The sequence below is a fragment of the Sceloporus occidentalis genome, unplaced genomic scaffold, assembly GCF_023333645.1.
Source record: "Sceloporus occidentalis isolate IW3139 unplaced genomic scaffold, rSceOcc1.0.p SCAF_3, whole genome shotgun sequence".
In the NCBI taxonomy this organism is placed as follows: Eukaryota; Metazoa; Chordata; class Lepidosauria; order Squamata; family Phrynosomatidae; genus Sceloporus; species Sceloporus occidentalis.
In genome coordinates, this window is record NW_028316983.1 from 202,963,700 (window position 1) to 202,983,489 (window position 19,790).

Consider the following 19,790-nt stretch of genomic DNA (forward strand, 5'->3'; position numbering starts at 1 on the left):
TGCTCTAAGACCCATTTATTTGTCTTTTTAGCCATCCACAGTATCCACAGAACTCTTCTCCAGCACCACAACTCAAATGAGTTGATTTTCTTCCTTTCAGCTTTGTTCACTGTCCAGCTTTCACAATCATACATAAAAATGGGGAATAGGATGGCACAGACCATCCTAATTTTAATATTCAAGGATATACCCTAGTCTTCTGATTTGTTGGCTGCAGTCTCCACTCTGGTTAATGACTGAACCAAGGTATGGAAAATCTCGAACTATTTCATTGTCTTCACTGTCTACTTTAAAGTTATCTGTAGTCGTTATTTTTGTTTCCTTAAGCCCCCTACCTGCAATATATTGACAAATCCCCCCCATATTTTCTGCTCCTAGAAATCCCAAGAAATTTTACAATAAACCCACCCACCCAAAAATCAAAGCCAGAAGTGTTTTGCTTTAATAATTTGGTTTAGTTTAGTTTGCATTTCCATGGGTAATACAGTGCGCCCGCATCATACATGGGCACATTATATGCTATGAAAGCAGTGTTGCTTCTTCTGGCGCTGTGCGCTGGAAGAAACAATGGTGTGTGCACCTGTGGTTCATGTGCACTGTGTGTAATGGGGCTCGAGCATATGCGTTTTTTGTTTTATGCGGGGGTGTGTGTGTGTCCAGAATGGATCCCCAACATAAAACAAGGGCACACTGTATGAACTATGATGGCCCTGAATAGGGAAAACACGTTCCTGGGTTTCTGGAATGTTTGGCCCTGGTTCATTGTTTTCCAATGAGACTGGCCTATTGGCTGTATGTCAAATACACAAGGACATTGCTGGTATTTGATAGTATATATTACACTGAGGGTGAGCAGGTATATGAACCCATGATATTGTGGCTAGTATTATTAGTTCTTGCAAGAGAGTTATCACAGTTGTTTCAAGAATATAGCTGGCATCTCTTTGATTCCTATGTCTGCACTGATCAGAGGATACACTTACAATATTCATCCTGCAATGCAGTTTATGTTATTATTTGCCAACATTTTGCATTTTACATAAGGAAAACAGGCATATCTGTAACAAATTTCTCCCAGCTATTAAAATTCAACAAATGGCAAAATTATAAACAAGAAGATGAGTAGATCTGTAACAATACACTATAATGAATTTAGGGGTTTACAAAAGGTCTCATGCTGACTATTCTAGATTTTCTATTTCTCAGCAGTAGCCTTCATGCAAACACACAACTATATTAAGGTACTACCAGAGGAGAGATAATTGCTCATTCATTCATGGGCCAGTGTAATACTGCCAATTATTAAAGCAATCAGGAGTGGCTGCAGGGCGTTTTTTGCTCTCTCCTGTCATCCCCACTCTTGTAACTGCAAATTGACCAGGCAGAGTTTGTAGCAACCATTGTTACAGCAGCTACTTTCAGTACAATTAGAACTGGTTAGGTTCCTCCTTAACTTGGACTGTGTAGCAGTAAGTCTGGTTAGCCTTAGCAGTAGTTCATGTCACTGTCTATTTAACTCTATTGGATTCTGACATGGCTCAACCCATTGGAAGAAATCTCTGCTCTAGAAAAGAGAGAATAGGCAGAGGTTGCATGTGATGTGATTCTGTAGCCTGCTCTAAATTCCTAACATATTAATTTAATGCCCTGTTGTTAAGATGCTGACTCTGACGGTCGCAAGGTTGGCAAGACAGCAGTTCAAGGCCCAAGCACCACGTGATGGACTGAGTTCCTGTCACTAGTCCCAGCTTCTGCTTACCTAGGAGTTCGAAAACATGTAAAAGTGCAAGTAGATCAATAGGTTCCACATCAGTGGGAAGATAAGAGTATTCCATGCAGTCATGCTGGCCACATGACCATGGAGCTGTCTCTGACATTGCTGGCTCCCTTGGCTAAGCAACAGAGATGAGCACTGCCCTCTACAGTTGGACATGACTAGACAATCATGGTTTTTATTTCTACTATAATTAGTGCTCAAGGTGACTAACAACAAGATAGAAGAACACAAATAAAATAACAGCACTGTAATTAAAACATTTAAACTCATCAAACAAAACTGCATCTTAATACAAACATCAAACAAGAAACATCAATAAGAAAATGGGGTAGAGGTGAAACAATACCATCCAATTAAAGTCTGCTTCAGCACCTTGGACACCACAAGCCTGTCTCTGTGTCCTTGTCTCCCAGCACAGAATTCACTTGTCCTCCCTTCAAGGGAGTTCTAGAGAATTTTTACCTAAAATTAAGTGATCAGCAGGACTGCAGAATGCCACAAAGGTTTCAGTTCACATTAAGATGCATTCGAGATCAACTGAAAGTGGTAAGTACCTGTTCACTTTGAACTAATATGATATAACCACATAACTGATCAGAAAAGTTGTCTAAATGGTACTGACTCCCTTTCCTCCCCATCTCTTAACACATAACAGTCACTGGAAGGGGGAGGGATAAACTCTACATTTCGTTATCAGTTCTCTGAGCAACCCAGTTCCACCTAGGAATGTAAATCCTTGACAGTTTATCCTCACATATGAAGATGAATGCTTATAGCAGTCTTCTCCCTGCTGTGAGAGAAAATATTCTTCTGCAGTGTTTTCCCCACATTCAAACATTCCAAAGTGTTGTGCATGAATTGTATTGCAGAAAAAAATAGGTGGATTTATTTTTTGCGTAATTCCTCCAGCACCATTTGAGGCATTCAAATACTAGAAGAAAATGTCATAAAATTTTCAATGGTCTATTATTTCCTGATGGAATTTCCCATTTCTTGGGAAACCTGTATTTCAAATTTGGAGTGAATACTTATGAATATTCTGTCCATCCCTAGTTTGAACAGCTTTTGTAATGTTTGAAGCAACTATTTTTGTTGATAATTAGAGATGATGGAATGGCTGCCAGACTAACATTTGTGGAACTATGGGGTCATGCAGATGGAACAAAAGGAGCAGCCAGAGCCTACTCCCATCCCGATCAGCAAGGGACCATGGCAACTGCATGGGCCTGGACCTGATCTGGGCTATGCTGTGGTCCCAAACGGGATGTCAGCAAAAGCAGATTTTTCTGCTCCTTTTACAACTGGTTTTCCCTAGCCGGCTGGAAGCCACTCTTTCCTGCCCATCTGTTTTGGGCCTATATTTACCTGATGTATACACTGGCAAGAGCCCAAAAGTCTGGCCAAAGCAGTAGCAACCACATGAGAAACTGATGATTTTTTTTTTTTTTTTTTTTTTTTTTTTTTTTTGCCTATTTTCTGATAACCTAGAAAACATCTCTTCATGGCCTGTTACAAAAATGATGGTTACCCCCAGCTGCTGCCTGTTTCTACAAGATGAAGATTAGAATGCCATAACAGCCTTGGTGGGACTTGCAGACTGCACAGCAGTATTGTGACTGGTTTAGGCAGTTTTCTCATACTCTTAAGGCCGCCTTGAGCTGCAGTCCTATATTTGTCTATCTCAGAGTAAGTCCAATGGCTCTTAATTTTGAGAAGGCATACACAGGTTTGCTTGTACTTCTAGATTCCAAAGAAGTTGCCAAATGAATATTACACTTCTTAAAGCTTAAGCTGAAAAAAAAATCTAGGTTTTAGATAACAGATGTGGCCAAGGATACCTGTTTAACATAATTATACCATTAACAGTACAACCCCCGAAAATCTTTCTATAGAGGGCTGAGCATGAATAGTTTTTACTCTTACTATTAACAAATTTGAAAAAAGAAGGTAAAATAAATTTAAGCTTGGAAAAATAATAAACAATGGAAACAGAAAAGGAGAGTTTCATCCATCTCTAATATTTTTAAATAATGTAAACTATGCTACTGGTATATTTGGAAGGTTGGGACTTTGATGTTCTTGTAAATGAATAGTGGTGCTGATTTTAGGGAATAATCCCATGAAAAGTGTGTTTCCCATGATACGAAAATCCTAAAGGCACATACAATATGATATTGATGTGAAATGTCTCTGAATTGATAGACTCTGACAGATTGATTTGTTGTCTCATATTTATGAATAACTGAAAACTACAAGTGAGCTTTGCATCTGGAAGTTGTGAAAAGAAGAGATGAATGAATGAATGAATGAATGAATGAAACTTTATTTATATACTGCCGTTCCTTCAATCACGGCGGTTTACAACATAATAAAAATACAGATGTACCAACGACAATCCCCCATATTAAAACAGTACAATACATCATCTAAAACATCGCAATACATCATTTAAAATCCATCATTCAATCATATAATTAAAACCAGTAAAAAGCAATAAACAATTCCAATCAACAATTCAGACAATACACAGGAGAGAATATCAATTAGGACATGAGGGGGAAAGCTTGGCGGAAGAGGTGAGTCTTGAGATTTTTCTTAAAGGACTCAAGGGAGGGGGCCAAGTGGAGCTCGTCAGGGAGAGAGTTCCAAGTCCGCGGAGCCGAAACAGAAAAAGCCCTATGCGCAGACGCTGCGTATCTCACCTTAGGAACTCTCAAAAGTTGTCTCCCGCCTGACCTGAGAGTGCGGGGCGGATTATATGGGGAGAGGCGATCCTCCAAGTACTCTGGGCCCAAGCCATTTAGGGCTTTATAGGTAACGACCAACACCTTGTATTGTGCCCGGAAGTGAATTGGCAGCCAATGGCAGGTTTTTCAATATAGGTGTTATGTGGCTGGCCCTGGAGCTGCCAGTGACCAGCCTTGCTGCCATATTCTGAACCAACTGTAGCTTCTGAGTATGGTACAAGGGTTGCCCCATGTAGAGCGCATTACAGAAATCAAGTCGAGAGGTTACCAGTGCGTGTACCACTGTTTCAAGGTCCCCCGACCCAGGTAGGGTCGCAGCTGGCATATCAGCCGAAGCTGATAACAGGCGCCTCTAACTGTCGCATCCACCTGAGGAGTCAGGTGGAGCGACGAGTCCAGAAGCACGCCCAGACTGCGAACTGTGTCCTTCAAGGGGAGTGTGACCCCGTTCAGGACAGGTGGACAAATATCCTTCCCGGGACCGGGGGAGCCTATTACAAGTACTTCCGTTTTCCCTGGATTCAGGTTGAGTCTATTTTCCCTCATCCAGCCCATTACTGACTCCAGACAGGCAGTGAGTGGAGAGATGCCGTCCTTAGTCACTGCATCAGTCGGAGACACAGAGAAGACTATTTGGGTGTCATCAGCGTACTGATAACACCGCGCCCCGTGTCTCCAGATGATCTCTCTCAGCGGCTTCATGTAAATGTTAAACAGCATAGGGGACAAGATCGCTCCCTGAGGGACCCCAGATGTAAGGGCCCTCTTATCGGAACGACAGTCCCCCAGCTCCACCATCTGGAATCTGCCTGAGAGGTAGGAGCGGAACCACTGCAAAGCAGTGCCCCCAATACCCAACTCCCCCAGGCGATCCAGAAGGATACCATGGTCGATGGTATCAAAGGCCGCAGAGATGTCCAAGAGCACTAACAGGGACACGCTACCCCTGTCCATGCCCAGACGGAGATCATCGACTAAGGCGACCATGGCAGTCTCAACCCCATAGCCTGCCCGGAAGCCAGTTTGAAATGGGTCCAGATAATCCGTATCCTCCAAGACCCTCTGTAGCTGGAAGGCAACCGCTCTCTCGATCACCTTCCCTAAAAATGGCAGCAGTGAAACCGGCCAATAATTATTTCGAATTAGGGGGTCAAGGGAGGGCTTTTTTAATAAAGGTTTTACAATGGCCGTTTTTAAACTAGATGGCAAAGGGCCCTCCCTGAGAGAAGAACTGACAATATGGCGCAACATCTCAGTTATCGCCGTCCCCCCTTGAACTGCCAGCCATGAAGGACAGGGATCGAGAGAGCAAGTTGTCTTCCTAACACTGCTGAGGATCTTGTCTACATCCTCGGTACTTACAGACTCAAAATGATCCAGTATAACTGGGTCCACGGAAGCACTGGACGCCTCTACTCTTGGTTCTGAACCAATAACAGCGTCAAGATCAGCTCTTAGCCGAGAGATTTTATCCGCGAAGAAGTTGTTAAACTCGTCACAGCAGGCTTTTGATGGCTCCAATAGCGGGTTCAGGGGGGGAGCCAATTGAGTGAGCTCTCTCACAACCCTGAACAGCTCTGCCGGATGCGACTCCGCGGACGCAATACGTGCAGCATAGAACGAATTCTTGGGTGCACCTATTGCCACTCCATAGGCCTTCAAATGAGACTCTAGGAGTGTCTTGTCGGCTAAGTCCTGGTGTGTCCGCCATTTGCGCTCTAGTCGTTGCGCAGCCCGCTTCCTTGCCCTGAGGTCTTCCGTATACCAGGGCTTTTTATTGGAAGCAGGCCGGAAAGGACACTTGGGAGTGATACTGTGTATAGCCCTGGAGAGATCAGTATCCCAGGTGTTAGTCAGGGCATCAACAGAATCGCCGTCAGTTCCAATCAAATAACCCTCTAGGACTTCCTGGAACCTTTTGGGTTCCATCAACCTTTGAGGGTGGACCATTCTAATTGGTCCGGCACCCCCAGGGGGGGATCTGGGTAGTAGCCTTGACACTAGCCTCGACCAAGAAATGATCCGTCCATGACAGGGGAGAGATATTAGTTACCTCTGCCCACGGAGACTCCATGTCCGTACAGAAGACATCATCGAGTGTATTACCGGCAGAATGCGTGGTCCCTGTGACCAGTTGGGACAGGCCCATGGCAGTCATGGTAGCCATGAATTCCCGAGCCACACCAGTTAGAACATGACCGGCCTCAAAGGGGATGTTGAGGTCTCCCAGGACAAGAAGCCTGGGGGACTCCATCACCAGCTCCGAGACCAGCTGTGTCAGCTCAGCCAGGGAGTCAGTTAGCGCACGGGGTGGCCTGTAGACCAACAGAATCCCTAACCTGTCCTTGGCCTTCAGGGTCAGGTATATACACTCGATATAGTCTGTCTGGCGGACATAGTTCCTGGTCAAGGAAAGGGTGTTCTTATAGATCAAGGCAACTCCCCCCCCCGCCCACTTACCCTGATCTGGTCCTTAACTGAGTACCCGGCAGGGAGGGCCTGTGCCCACACCGCTTCACTCTCAGGCCCAAGCCAGGTCTCAGTAATGCAAGCCAGGTCACAGTTCTTATCCTCCACAAGATCATATATTATGTGGGACTTGTTCTTAACAGACCTGGCATTGCACAGGAGCAGAGACAGGGTTTGTGGTACAGTTGGACTGACCCTCAGACCTCTTTGGCTAGGAGAGTGGATGGAAGGTGGGATAGATATTACACATCGATCCCGCCTTCCCTTACCATATGACTCCACTCTCCTACCGCTATATCTCCCCTTGCCCCACACTACTCCAATGGGAGCCCCACTTAACAAAGCCTCACCTCACTCTCCCTCACCGAACCAATTGCAAACCATGTCCAGCAATCTCCTGACAATACTAGCTACACACCCTGCATTATAATAAACGTTGTCAACCAGGCAATATTTTATTCATCTGTTGTGCCTTAATCAAATTCTGATGGGGTTGCTGGGGCTTTACCATTAAAAGAATGGATGTGCTCCCCTTCTACCAGGTTATATCTTTGCTTTCTTTCTGTGGAGTTTGTTTCTTTGGCTCCTGTACCAACTATCATTATATTTGGCTCCCCTCATGATACACCCTGGAAGATAGGTACAAAAAATGATACCTTGTTTCTTGTGCACAGCGGATCCTGCAGCCTTCATTGGGAATCACCAAGCCTAAATGCATCCTCAGCCGACAGTTAGTAGGCCCAGTGTGAGGCCAGACATGAGTTCCTGGATGCATGACAGAATATTTGATCTGCAGAGAGAGGAACAGTTGGGTTTTTTTTTTTTTTAAAAATAAGATCAGTTATTCTAGCCTTCATGGAGTAAAGAACTATGTTCAAATCAATCCAAGATCATAACCCAACTCTACCATGTCTTCCTATATTAGCGTCCCAGCTTGGCTTTTCAACCCTTGTAGTCATGATTTCTTCCCTCCCTCTGTGACCAGGATTTTGTTTAGCTGCAATTTGTTGTTATCTGGAGAGATAGACTATGGTTAACAGTAACTGTAGTTAATTTCATACAAACTGTGGTTTCTGAAGCTAAATCACAGTTTATTAATCTAAATTCTAGGTCCTGACAATGAAACCAATTGCAGTTAACTGAGTAGGAAACACTGGTTGAGCCCCAACTGTGTACTTCAGCATCCAGTGACAGTGGAAACAGAACTTCAATCCACTACTCATGCTGCAGTTTTCCCATGGCATCAATACCCTGATCAAGAGAGTTTGCCAGACTTCCAGAAGAGGTTTCTAAGGTACAAGGGGGACTGCAGGAGCAAGGGAGATACAATGGGCTTTAGTGAAAAAAATAATTGGGTCCTGGTCTAAAGACCATGTGACTAGAATCTCTGCTCAGTTTTCTTTTAAAGTGCTATCAGTTGATAGTTAAATTCTTCCCTTTTGTGGTTCTTTATTTTTAGGCCAGATCTGAACTACATGGATTTTCAGACAAGAAAGTTTACCTTCCCCTTGCTGATATTATTGATATTATTATCTCTGTTTCCTTCCCCAGTGAAAAACACACCTTTCTCCCCTTTCTCTGAAATAGAATCTGGATCTCATTTTCTATTTTACCCAACCTTTAACAGGAATTTTCTCCTTTTTAACACTTGTATTGTTTAATCTCTTTTTAACTGGTTTTTATTTTGGGTTTTTATAATTGGGGGTCGGGTCGGGATATGCTATTCCTGTTTAATCATGATTGTAATTGTAATTGTTTGATGTTTTAATACCTATTGTAATCCGCCTTGATTCCCTATCGGGAAAAGGCAGAATAGAAATAAATCATCTTCTTCTTCTTCTTCTTCTTATTATTATTATTAATGTGAGCACAAGCAGTTATGTCTGCTGGATTTTTGGAAGTTCTTTGGCATTGTTTTCCTTTGCTTCATCCTTTAGATCCTTTGTTACATGCCCCTAAGTTTTACCCTCAACTTATCCACATGTCAAAATCCATACTTTTGGCCCCCAAACCTACCTTCGATGTACATGAGGTCAACTTATAGTAGAGTTTATACGGTAAATTCATTATGTCTCTTCACAGTGAGGGGCAATTATTTATATTGCCTCCTATTTGTATTTAGGAGTAAAAGAACCTGATGGATGCATAGGTACACTGACTCCAGAGCACCCTATCTCAAAGTACATTTATGTTTTCGAGAATCCTGAGCTGTACATAAAAACTGACACTAGTATTTCACCTTTTTCTGGTAAATTCTATTCTGACCCAGTTTATAAAATCCCAACAGAGGTAAAATGGATTTACATCAGCATCTTTATGCTGTAAACTGAACCATATCTGTTGAATTGCTCACCTTTTTAAAAATAGTATCAGTTGTTACTTATTTTGACAGCCTGTATGATAAGCTTTATTATTCTTAGTACATTTCTTGTTCTATTTACTTAATTTTATTTTAATCCTGTCTTTCACCCAGTATGAAAGCCAAGGCAATTTACAAGGAATAAAACATAGTACTGTTAAAATCAATCATAAACAGATGAAAAAAAAACCAATAAAAATAATATTGTTAACAACATATTAAAAACAGCAGTGATTTAAAAACAGTTTAAAAACAGAAAAATATAAAAGATGAGATAAATTCAGCAACTGTTCCCATTAAAACCGTTCTGATAATCTGATTAGTTTTTTCCTCCTCCTCCTCCTTTTTCTCTACTGTATGTGTCTCACTTACAGTAATTTATTGGGCTGGTTTGCTACTGTATGTGTCTTACATGTTTTAGCTTTCTAAAAATGTGGCCCACATGTTTGTTTGATTGTTACTTACCTTGTACAATATATCCTTTAATAACAAAAACTAAATAAAAAAACCTGTCTAAACATAAAGGTTGTCTGTCTACTGGCACAAGGAGAGCAGAGAGGAGGCTAGCTTAGCCTCCCATACAGGGTGTTGCACTGCTTGGAGCAAAAAAGTAACATTTTATAACCCCTAACATCAGCCCCTTTTCCCTTTGGTATTAGTTAATTTTGCTGATTTCCACTGCTCGGAGCAGCCATCAAGAAGGTCTTCTCCCATTTCCAAATATGGGTATGATAGTGGTAGGGCTGAGAGAATGATCTCTCCCAGAAGATCTCAGAACTTGGGCAGGCTCATGTGAAGAGACAGATGCACTCTTTCAGTTAGTCAGGACCCAAGCTATAGGTTGATAATACTCCCATTTTACACTTCCAGATTTGAATCTTAAAGGGAGACTGAGGTGCTATACAGACTACCCAAAAAGGGTGGTCTGCCGACTTCTTGCTTTGTTGTGTGAAGGAGCCGCAGTGGACAATGGTGCACTTGTGACATCTTTATGACGCCGGGACGTGTGGACTCTCAGCGTCCATCATGTCAAAATAGTGGCACCCATGTAGACAGGATGCCGCCATTTTGCCGCCGCCAGTTCGTACTAGGCTAACCCTATTACGTACTAGGGTTAGGGAGTGTCCGAATGGTGCGCGCTCCCTAACCCTACTGCTGCCGCCGCCATGCTACATTTTGCTGGTCTGTATCCTGCCTGAGAATGCCCATTAGTACCTGTCCTCTTCTGCATCCAGTGGCCTCTGGGAATCGTTCTAAAAAGGCACATGTTTTGGGAACGCTGTTACAGGCATTTTCATTTTTTCTTCCTAGAGCAAAGTAGAGTGTGAAAATAATAAATTAAGTATTGCTAATTTGAATTCTACATACAAAATGCTAATCAACCTTCAAATTTTCCAGTCATTCAGCAGATTTGAAAAATGCTACCTCAGTAAGATTTATTAGAAGATAGGTGTTATGAGCATGGATGCAAAAGGCCACTTGGTGACCTGCCCTTGGCACTTCAAAGAATAGTCCTAGTATCAATGGTACTAAAAGCAGGACAGGGTTGGTTTTTGCCTCTCTCCCTTCCTCCAGTATTAGTTCCACCTGTTTCACAGTTAGCAGCAATTCAGTAAAAAACAACCTTAATGTAAAACTTTTTTCTGCCATGGGTCATATTCCTTCAGATTTAATTGATCATCTTAAATTGGTGGTAGGTAGGTTTGATGCCAGGGATAGGCCAGGTCTAAGTAAATAGTAGGAGGGCAACTCCTCTCTCTCTCTTCCTCCCATTGGCCTTTTCTTCTCTACCCTCTTCTCTCCCTCCTGCTTTCTTCTCTCTCTCTCTTCCTCCATGTTTAACAGACTACTGGAAAAATGACTGCTTATTCTTGCTAAAGGTCTCAGGGATCTTGCAAAAGACATTACATATTGTTTTGTTTTATAACATGCATTTCTCCTGCTGCAAGCCTGAAGGGGTCTTAAAACATAGATTCAAGAAGAATAGGGCAAGGGTTGTCATGAGCATGTGGAATGGGCCTAGACAGAAATTGTTAGCCAAATTAATCATGTACTGTATGGAATTAACAAAAGAGGTGACTGGGAAGAGTCAGGTCCTACAAATACATTACTTTTTACATTATATCTTTCCAAATAGCACATTATCTAGCTGTGCCATGTCGGTTTTCCAAGGAAAATTATTATTATTATTATTATTATTATTATTATTATTATTATTAACCTTTATTTATAAAGCGCTGTAAATTTACACAGCTCTGTACATACAATCTTTTAGTTAGACGGTTCCCTGCCCTCAGGCTTACAATCTAAGAAGACACGACACAAAAGGAGAAGGGAGTGGTGGTGGGGAATGGGATCAGGTCCAGCAGTTCTCCACCTCCGAGGCCTGGACCAAGGCAGATGGACTGGAGGAAGTGTTTGGCTTCTTAATTAATGGTTAAAAGGAGGCTTCCTGGGTCAGAGAGGGGCTAGCCTCTGGGAATGCTTCTCTAAACAATATAGTCTTTAACTCAAGTTTTGAAACTGGATAGAGAAGTGATGAGGTGTGCATGTGGGGGAAGAAGGTTTCAGGAGTAAGGGGCAGCAAGCGAGAAGGGATGAATTCGGGAGGGGGCAGTGGTAGTCCTACACTGTGACAGGAGACCTTGACTACAAGAGTGGAGGGTGCGAGTAGGAATGTAAGGAGAAAGAAGGTCAGATAAGTAAGGAGCGGCCAAACCATGGAGGGCTTTGAAAGTCAATAATAAAAGCTTGTACCGGATGCGGAAGGGGAAGGGGAGCCAATGGAGGGAGGATAAAAGAGGTGAAACATGGTCAAAGCAGTGAGCGGATGTGACAATACGGGCAGCTGAATACTGGACAGAGATTAAAGGATGGAGGTGTGAAAGAGGAAGCCCTGTCAGAAGGAGGTTACAATAATCTAGTCGCGAAACCACTAGGGCATGGACTAGAGTCTTGGCAGTAGAGGCTGAGAGGAATGGACGGATCTTGGCAATGTTGTAGAGAAAGAATCTACAGGCCTTGGCGGTGGCCTGGATCTGGGGAATAAATGACAGAGAAGAGTCAAAAATGAAGCCAAGACTGCGGGCTTGATGAACCGGTTGAACAGAAGTGTCGTCGACAGAAACTGAAAATGAATAGTGAAGGGTGGGTTTAGGTGGAAAGACATTGCAACCAGCTTTCTAGCTCACATCCTCCAAAATTTTCCAGTTGAAAACTGGAACACCATGGCCCAGCAACGTGGTGGGTGACAAAATTATTAATGGGAAAGAACACACAAGCCAGGAGAGGCTGCAACATTTTGCTTTTGTCTGAGCTTACTGGGAATGGCATATTCCCACCCTCTATTCTCCCATACCCCTTGCTGAGTAAATTTAATGCAAACTACTTTTGCACTTTGAACTCAGTTTGCAGCAACTGAAGTTAGATGATGAAAAGAGGGGGAGAGAGGGAAACTGGGGCATTTTAAAAGCAGATGAAAAAGTGGGATAAGAGGAGATTAATCAGGACTATTGCTGCCTATCACGACAGATGTTTGAACTGGGAGAGATGATACCATTGCCAGTGTCGTATAATGCAGTATTTCCCAGGCTATCTGAAATCAGAGACTGGAATTTTCCCCCTCAGGGATTATTACCATATTTGTGACTAAAATTGTTTCTTTGTATCCTGGAAACTCTTTACGGATCAGCAGCCAAAGACTTGTAGACTGGCACCAGTCCAGGAATCACCACTTTTTGGTAGCATTGGTGTATTGGATACATTAGCGAATTAGGACCAATCTGAACTAAAAATTGCATTCAGCTATAAGGTACCCAAGGTGATTTTCGAACAATTAATGTTACACAGACGCATGGCTTTTTGAACCTCATCTCTCTCACACAAAGTTGTGAATTAAAATGTATAAATGTAATATAATGGATGAAAAATGCTAAATTGATCTCACTTGATACTGATGAAATGTTCACAGTTTACAGTGTACAAGTACAGTGGACCCTTGTTATACACTGGGGTTTGGTTCCAAGATCCCCCGTGTATAACAAAATCCGTGGATGCTCAAGTCCCATTAAATATAATGACATAGCAAAATGGTGTCCCTTATAAAAAATGGAAAATCAAGGTTTGATATTTGAAATGTATGCTTTTTTTGAACATGTTGAAACCATGTATGCTTGAATCCGTGTATAAAAAATCCATGTATAAGAAGGGCCGACTGTACTTTAATTTTAGAATGATTTTATGAACCACTAGGGGAAATTCTGTTGTAAAACAGAAGTTCACTAAGTGAAATTAGTGCTTTAGTATAGCAACTCTTCTTGTCCTATCCCAAAAGTATGAAGCTGTTAGATTTCACTGGTAGCCTACACTAGCATCTTTACCTCTCATTAATTCCAAATGACAGAGTTGCATCTGGTTTGTAACATGAAGATACCTCTTCTTTGCCAGCTTACTTTGCCTTAGGCTAGTTTATAAATGTTCATTGTTCATTTTGTGAGCTTTAAAACAGGCATAAGCCTTTCACAAGAAGAAAAATACATACATTCTACAAATACCTGTAAGGAAAAAAAAATCTGTATAAAGTATGTGAATTTGCTTTCTTAAAATGCTTATAGTTTCACATTGAAGCCACCAAAACAGTAAGTAACCCAAAGGCCATTTGGTCCTGACAGTCTAATCTTTGAAGTGAATGAGGTAATCCTTCCAAAGCTCAATATGTAACCAAATATCTTTGGGTTTGTCAAGCTGAGTACATTACAATACAGTTTAATTGATGGCTGCTTTTATTTTGCCCTTTTTTTCTGTCTGATTGTTCTATGTGTTTTGGAAATTTTGCTTTGTTTATATAGTTTTAGATCCTATTTGTAACTGAATGGACAGAACAGAGTTCACTTTCATAGAATGGGGCCTGGTGGGAATGGTGTAAGAACCTGTTTGGGAAGTGAGTGGAAATACCCCACCACCACCATGTACACACACATTGACAAGCAATTAGAATCAAAACCATTACATTTGATTATATTGTGGCTATATCTTTTAGTTAACCCACCATGGATAGATGGTGTACAATAGATTAGCCAGGGCCTTTTTACTACATAGTTATAGCACCATGATTCCACTTTAACTGCCATGGCTGCATCCTAAGGAATACTGAGGTTAGTTTTGCAAGACACAACATCTCTTTGTCTGAGAATTCTAAACATGCCTCCCTCAACTGCTAATCCCAGAATTCCAAATGATGGAGTCATGGTAGTTAAAATGGAATCATAGCACTATAATTGTGTAGTGTGAAATGACCCCAGGTTTAATAAACAAGCAAATAAATAAAATTGGAAAGGTCCTAAACCCATCAAGCTTTGTATAATATGAACCCACAGAGAGGATCTTCCCCAAAGATCCCCAAAACCTAGAGCTGCCACTGATTCTAGTAAACTCTCTGACTTTGTTGAATTCTATCCTTGCTTCACAGAAACAACTTACTGTGCATTAAGACCATTGCTTCCTTTTATTAAAAACTGCAGCATGGAAACAAAGTGACAGGAGTGAGAAAGAGGGGCAGGTGCTTCCATACCTTGCTGCCACAGAGTGAACTGGCTCCAGTCACCTTTTTCCCGCAAGTTCTCATCTTCAGGCAGAAAGAGACCCTTTCCTCTATCCATCACAGCAAGTCCTTCATCCCGAATCATTTTCCAGTTTCTTTCTAAGGACTGACAAGACCAAAATGTCAAAAACAAAACAAAACAAACCAACAAGCAATATCCCCAAACCCATGCATCCTTCCAGTAGTACTTAGACAGCATTCTCATTTTTGCCTTAATAATTAATGCAGCAGCTGAAAAGCATTTATCATCATTAATCAGGTTCTCTTTTCTTATTTTCTACCCAGTTAAGGATTTATTCATTTTTTAGAAAACAAAACTATGAAACACTCTGTATAGTTTCTCAGTTTCACATACTTTGTATCATAACAATTTCAATAATCCCACACCATCTACCTGAGCAGCCTCCACTTTAATTTGCTTTCGATTTGCTTAAGGGGAGTTCAGCAGATCATTTTATACTATAAGCTAACAAGAGTATTGATCTTCACAGTCATAGCACACAAGTATTTTCAAGACCAAGCAAGTTACCAGAGCACTGAGAATTCAGACTGAATTGAGCATGGAAAATATAACATGGAAAAACAGCACAATGTACATATGGCTTAATTTGTAACAATGTGCTATATAGAGAGAGCATTCCTTCTTACCCCGAATGTAAGTATATAAGATTTAATATATCCCCTTTCAATATATATGCAAAATTCATATTCAAAAGTATCATAAACAACTGAATAAGGACTGGTGAAAGCACAATAATACTGATTTTCTCCTGATTTTATTGTGGACTGTCAATTATAGATACTATGAATATAATCTGAATTGTGTGTTCATTGAAACCTGGTAGACTCCAGGAAAATGATGTTTAAAAATATAATGTATGTATCAGTGATGATAAAGATCAGCTTTCAAATGACTTTGTTGCTGTTAAGTGCCTTCAAGTTAACTCCAGTTTATTGTGACCCTGTCACTGGATTTTCTTGGCAAGGAAGTTTTCCACTGCCTTCTTCTAAGGCTGAGGGAATATTAATTTACCCATGGTTACCCAGTGTAGGTTTCCATGATTGAGTGAATAATCAAAGTCTAGTCTCTCAAGTCCTAATCCAACACTCAAACTACTACACCATGTTGGCTCTCTTCTCAACTGATGAGCTGACTGGTGTTGTTATTCTTTATAAAGTCTATCATAATCTATAAAGCATCCTGTTGTTGGAGTTATCTTTTTGTTTGTTTTGAAAAATCAATAAGAACTATTAATAGCAAATACAAGAAAACAACAATAACAAAACCATTAAAAAAGTGGTGGTGATTAGTACCACATTAAGATGCTTTCTGAAATTAAAATCAAATGTTTACAAAGCTTATCAGTGAAAAATACCTTATTCTTAGAATACATAGTCAGTTCTCCATGGAAGACCTTAAAGACTAGATAGATTTGTATGGGCTGAAATGTTTGCATAGGTTTGCTGGGGTAAGATAAGGAGTGGGTAACACAGAACTTAGTTTTGTATACAGAGATAGGAATATTATTAGAAAAGGGTTAATGCAATTCATCCTACTGGAACTACTTGAGTAAATAGTTTGAATTGTAATTCCCTAACCCGAAGGTAGTAACAAAAAATCAGAAACAGCTTTTCATAAAAGAGCTGGGCCTTGAGTAAAGAACTGTGAAATGTAAATTTGTTGGCTCCTTAGCATGCTCTCTTAATTAATTAATAACTTAATTAATAACTTAATTCTGGAAGTAAGTTCATGCTACAATTCCAGTTTAAGCCAATTACTTCAGTTAAAAATAAGTTTAATTAAGTTGCCCCTTTCTGTTAGAAAATTTCCAACTTGATTGATAAATTAATTTATTTTACTTAGTTAGTTCCTATCACTTTATTCCAACATAACTGAATTATTCTGCACAGTATGTTAGGCTATTCATCTGGCTCTACAAGCGTTCAAGGACATTCAAGCAAAATGTATGTGATCTTAGCTGCAATCCCAGGTACAAAATAATTCTATGAGAAAGAGATTCACTTGCTGCCTAAAATTAAATCTAGAAACTGTCAGTTCACCTGTATTTGCCTTTTTATAGTAGATATACCATCTCAGAGCTTAAGGGAACTATCCAAGTCATTAAGAAGCAAATATTTGCATTAGCCAGAAATAATTTAGAAAAGATGGGTCACACAGTATATGCAAGTTCTCAACTTTATGGATCCACTGAGATGAGAGTAGTCCAAGCTGGAATAGTTTCAAAGGTCAAAGTATCTTTCCACCCCTGACCTTTCTCCAAGGCTTGAACAGCAAGTCTCGTCTTGCCTCACAGCCATCTCGCAGTGGATGCGCCATCGGCGTTTGAAGCTCAACATGTCCAAGACGGAGCTTCTTGTCTTTCCTCCTAAGCCCACCCTTCAACACTCCTTTTCTGTCTCTGTGGACAACATTTCTATTCAACCAGTCCAGCAAGCCCGCAGTCTTGGTTTTATCTTTGATTCTTCTCTGTCGTGAATCCCTCAGATCCAGACCACAGCCAAGGCTTGTAGATTCTTTTTATACAATATTGCCAAAATCCGACCATATCTCTCCGCCTCTACTGCCAAGATCCTGGTCCATGCCCTAGTGGTCTCACGACTTGATTACTGTAACGTCCTCCTGACTGGGTTTCCTCTTTCTCACCTCTGTCCTTTAATTTCTGTCCAGCATTCAGCTGCACGCATTATCACTTCCACCCACCGCTGTGACCATATCTCTCCTGTGTTGGCATCCTTTCTCTGGCTCCCCCTCCCTTTCCACAATCAGTATAAGCTCCTGCTGTCGACGTTTAAAGCCCTCCATGGACTGGCCCCTCCTTACTTATCAGACCTTCTTTCTCCTCACCTTCCCACCAGGGCCCTCCATTCTGGTAGTCAAGGTCTGCTGTCCCAGCCCAGGATTTCCTCTGCCCCATCTTGGATTCGCCCCTTTTCACTCGCTGCCCCTCACTCCTGGAACCTTCTTTCCCCGCGAGAAAGAGACATCACTTCTTTAACCAGCTTCAAAACGGAGTTGAAGACCATCCTGTTCAGGGCAGCGTTCCGAGGCATTGCATAATTGTCACTTGCTATTTTATGTTCTTTTGTTGTCTGTTTTATTGAATCATTTCCTGTATTGCTATGTATTTTATATGTATTATCCTACTAGAGAGGCCCCTTCCCCACCTCCACTCCCTTTGTGTCGTGTCTTTTTAGATTGTAAGCCTGAGGGCAGGGAACCATCCAATTAAAAAGATTGTATGTACAGCGCTGTGTAAATTTACAGCACTTTATAAATAAAGGTTAATAATAATAATAATAATAATAATAATAATAATAATAATAATCAGTCCATGGATCAAAAGAAAAGCAGAATTCTACTGGACTTTACTGAAAGGAGCATGGGGCTCTTGCAGCAGATAGGGGCTGTATTCCTGTTGATGAACTTTGCATCAAAATTATTCCCCCATTAGCATTGGAATTATAGGGTTCTTGTCTGCCTTCTTTTGCCCCCGCTACAAAATTTTAAACAGGAGCAACTGCTAGCATAATGCACTAACTTGTCAGACTCCCACTGTTAATACTTCCCTATCCATATTGGTCTCCCAACTAACTGCACAGCAGATAAGGGCAACAGTAAATCCAATACAATCTGCACTCTAGTCTAAGGGGAGTGTAGATTGTCCTGTACTACTTTTTTCTAGACATTTTTTCCAGATTTTTCTTTTGGGGAAAAAGCATCAGGCTGGAAACAGGAGTAATTCCTACAGTGATGTGATCTCAACAAATGTTTGAGAATTAATAATTCACTTTTAGTCATTTCATGATTTTCCTTTCTTCTTCCTCCAATTCCTTACCTGTGTATGCAGTACAGGGCATGTAGCAAATGGCAGGAGTGAGCAAACTGTACCCTGTAGTCCATATGTGCCTCTGAATTTCACTTTTGCAGCTCCTGGATCAATATTTCATCAATATTTCAAAGTTCTCCCAACACCCCCATTATTTTTTTAAAAAGTCTGATTTTGGGGTGTTTTGCCACATACACACATATACAGAAAAGCGATAAAACTTGCACAACACACACAGCTCCACAAAGAAAGCCCCCAGAACACCCCTAAATACTTCTTTCTTTCTTTCTTTCTTTCTTTCTTTCTTTCTTTCTTTTTTTTCATCAGAGTACTTTCATAATGGTGACAGGAAATAATGCAACATCACTTCCTGATCCAATTTTGGGAAGGATTCCAGCAAAGATAAAGTATTTGTCAACACTGTCAGGCAGTTGTGGCCCCTGGTGGGGTCAGGGTGTGTATGGGGTGGGGGGCTGGCCATTGCAGAATTGCCTATTCTAGTAAATGGCCTGTCTTATAGAAATTCCTTAAAGAAAGGATAATGAGATTTCTAGCCCACATCCATACCTAAAGCAGACAGTACTTGTTATCTTCACATTCTTCTAGACAAAGCTTTCCATAGATCCTCCATTGTCCTTACTTGTGTTGTTAATTGGCAATATGTCAACTTTTACTTATGATGACCCTATGAATGACAGACCTCAAGTCACCCTATCACCAACAGCCCTGCTCCAGTCTTGCATGTGGCTTCCTTAACTGAATCTATCCATCTGTAAACTTAACAACACAGATGTGTTTCACACAACCTGTGATGTGAATGCCCAAAGATCAGTTGTCACCACCCTTAGATTTTTCATCTCCAAAGGAGGCTCACAAATTCCATCTGTGGTAAAAGTATTCCAGGGCAAAGTAATACTGCAAGTTCTCTGTCATTCCCAACTCTGTATTTATAAAGATTTTTAACCTCTACAAATGGTACAAGCCAAATTTT

The 19,790-nt window shown here is 41.1% G+C and overlaps 1 protein-coding gene across 1 annotated transcript in view; it reads right to left on the reverse strand.

Annotated features, from left to right (window-relative positions):
- LOC149317363 (aspartyl/asparaginyl beta-hydroxylase-like) overlaps nucleotides 1–19,790 on the reverse strand; it is a 169,012-nt gene that overhangs the window by 10,059 nt on the left and 139,163 nt on the right. The window contains exons 26-28 of the mRNA XM_089517369.1: nucleotides 14,922–15,057; nucleotides 10,568–10,659; nucleotides 7,650–7,783 (exon numbers count right to left, since the gene is read on the reverse strand). Of these exons, the coding sequence (XP_089373495.1) occupies nucleotides 7,650–7,783; nucleotides 10,568–10,659; nucleotides 14,922–15,057 (362 nt within the window). The remainder of the gene's footprint in view (nucleotides 1–7,649; nucleotides 7,784–10,567; nucleotides 10,660–14,921; nucleotides 15,058–19,790) is intronic.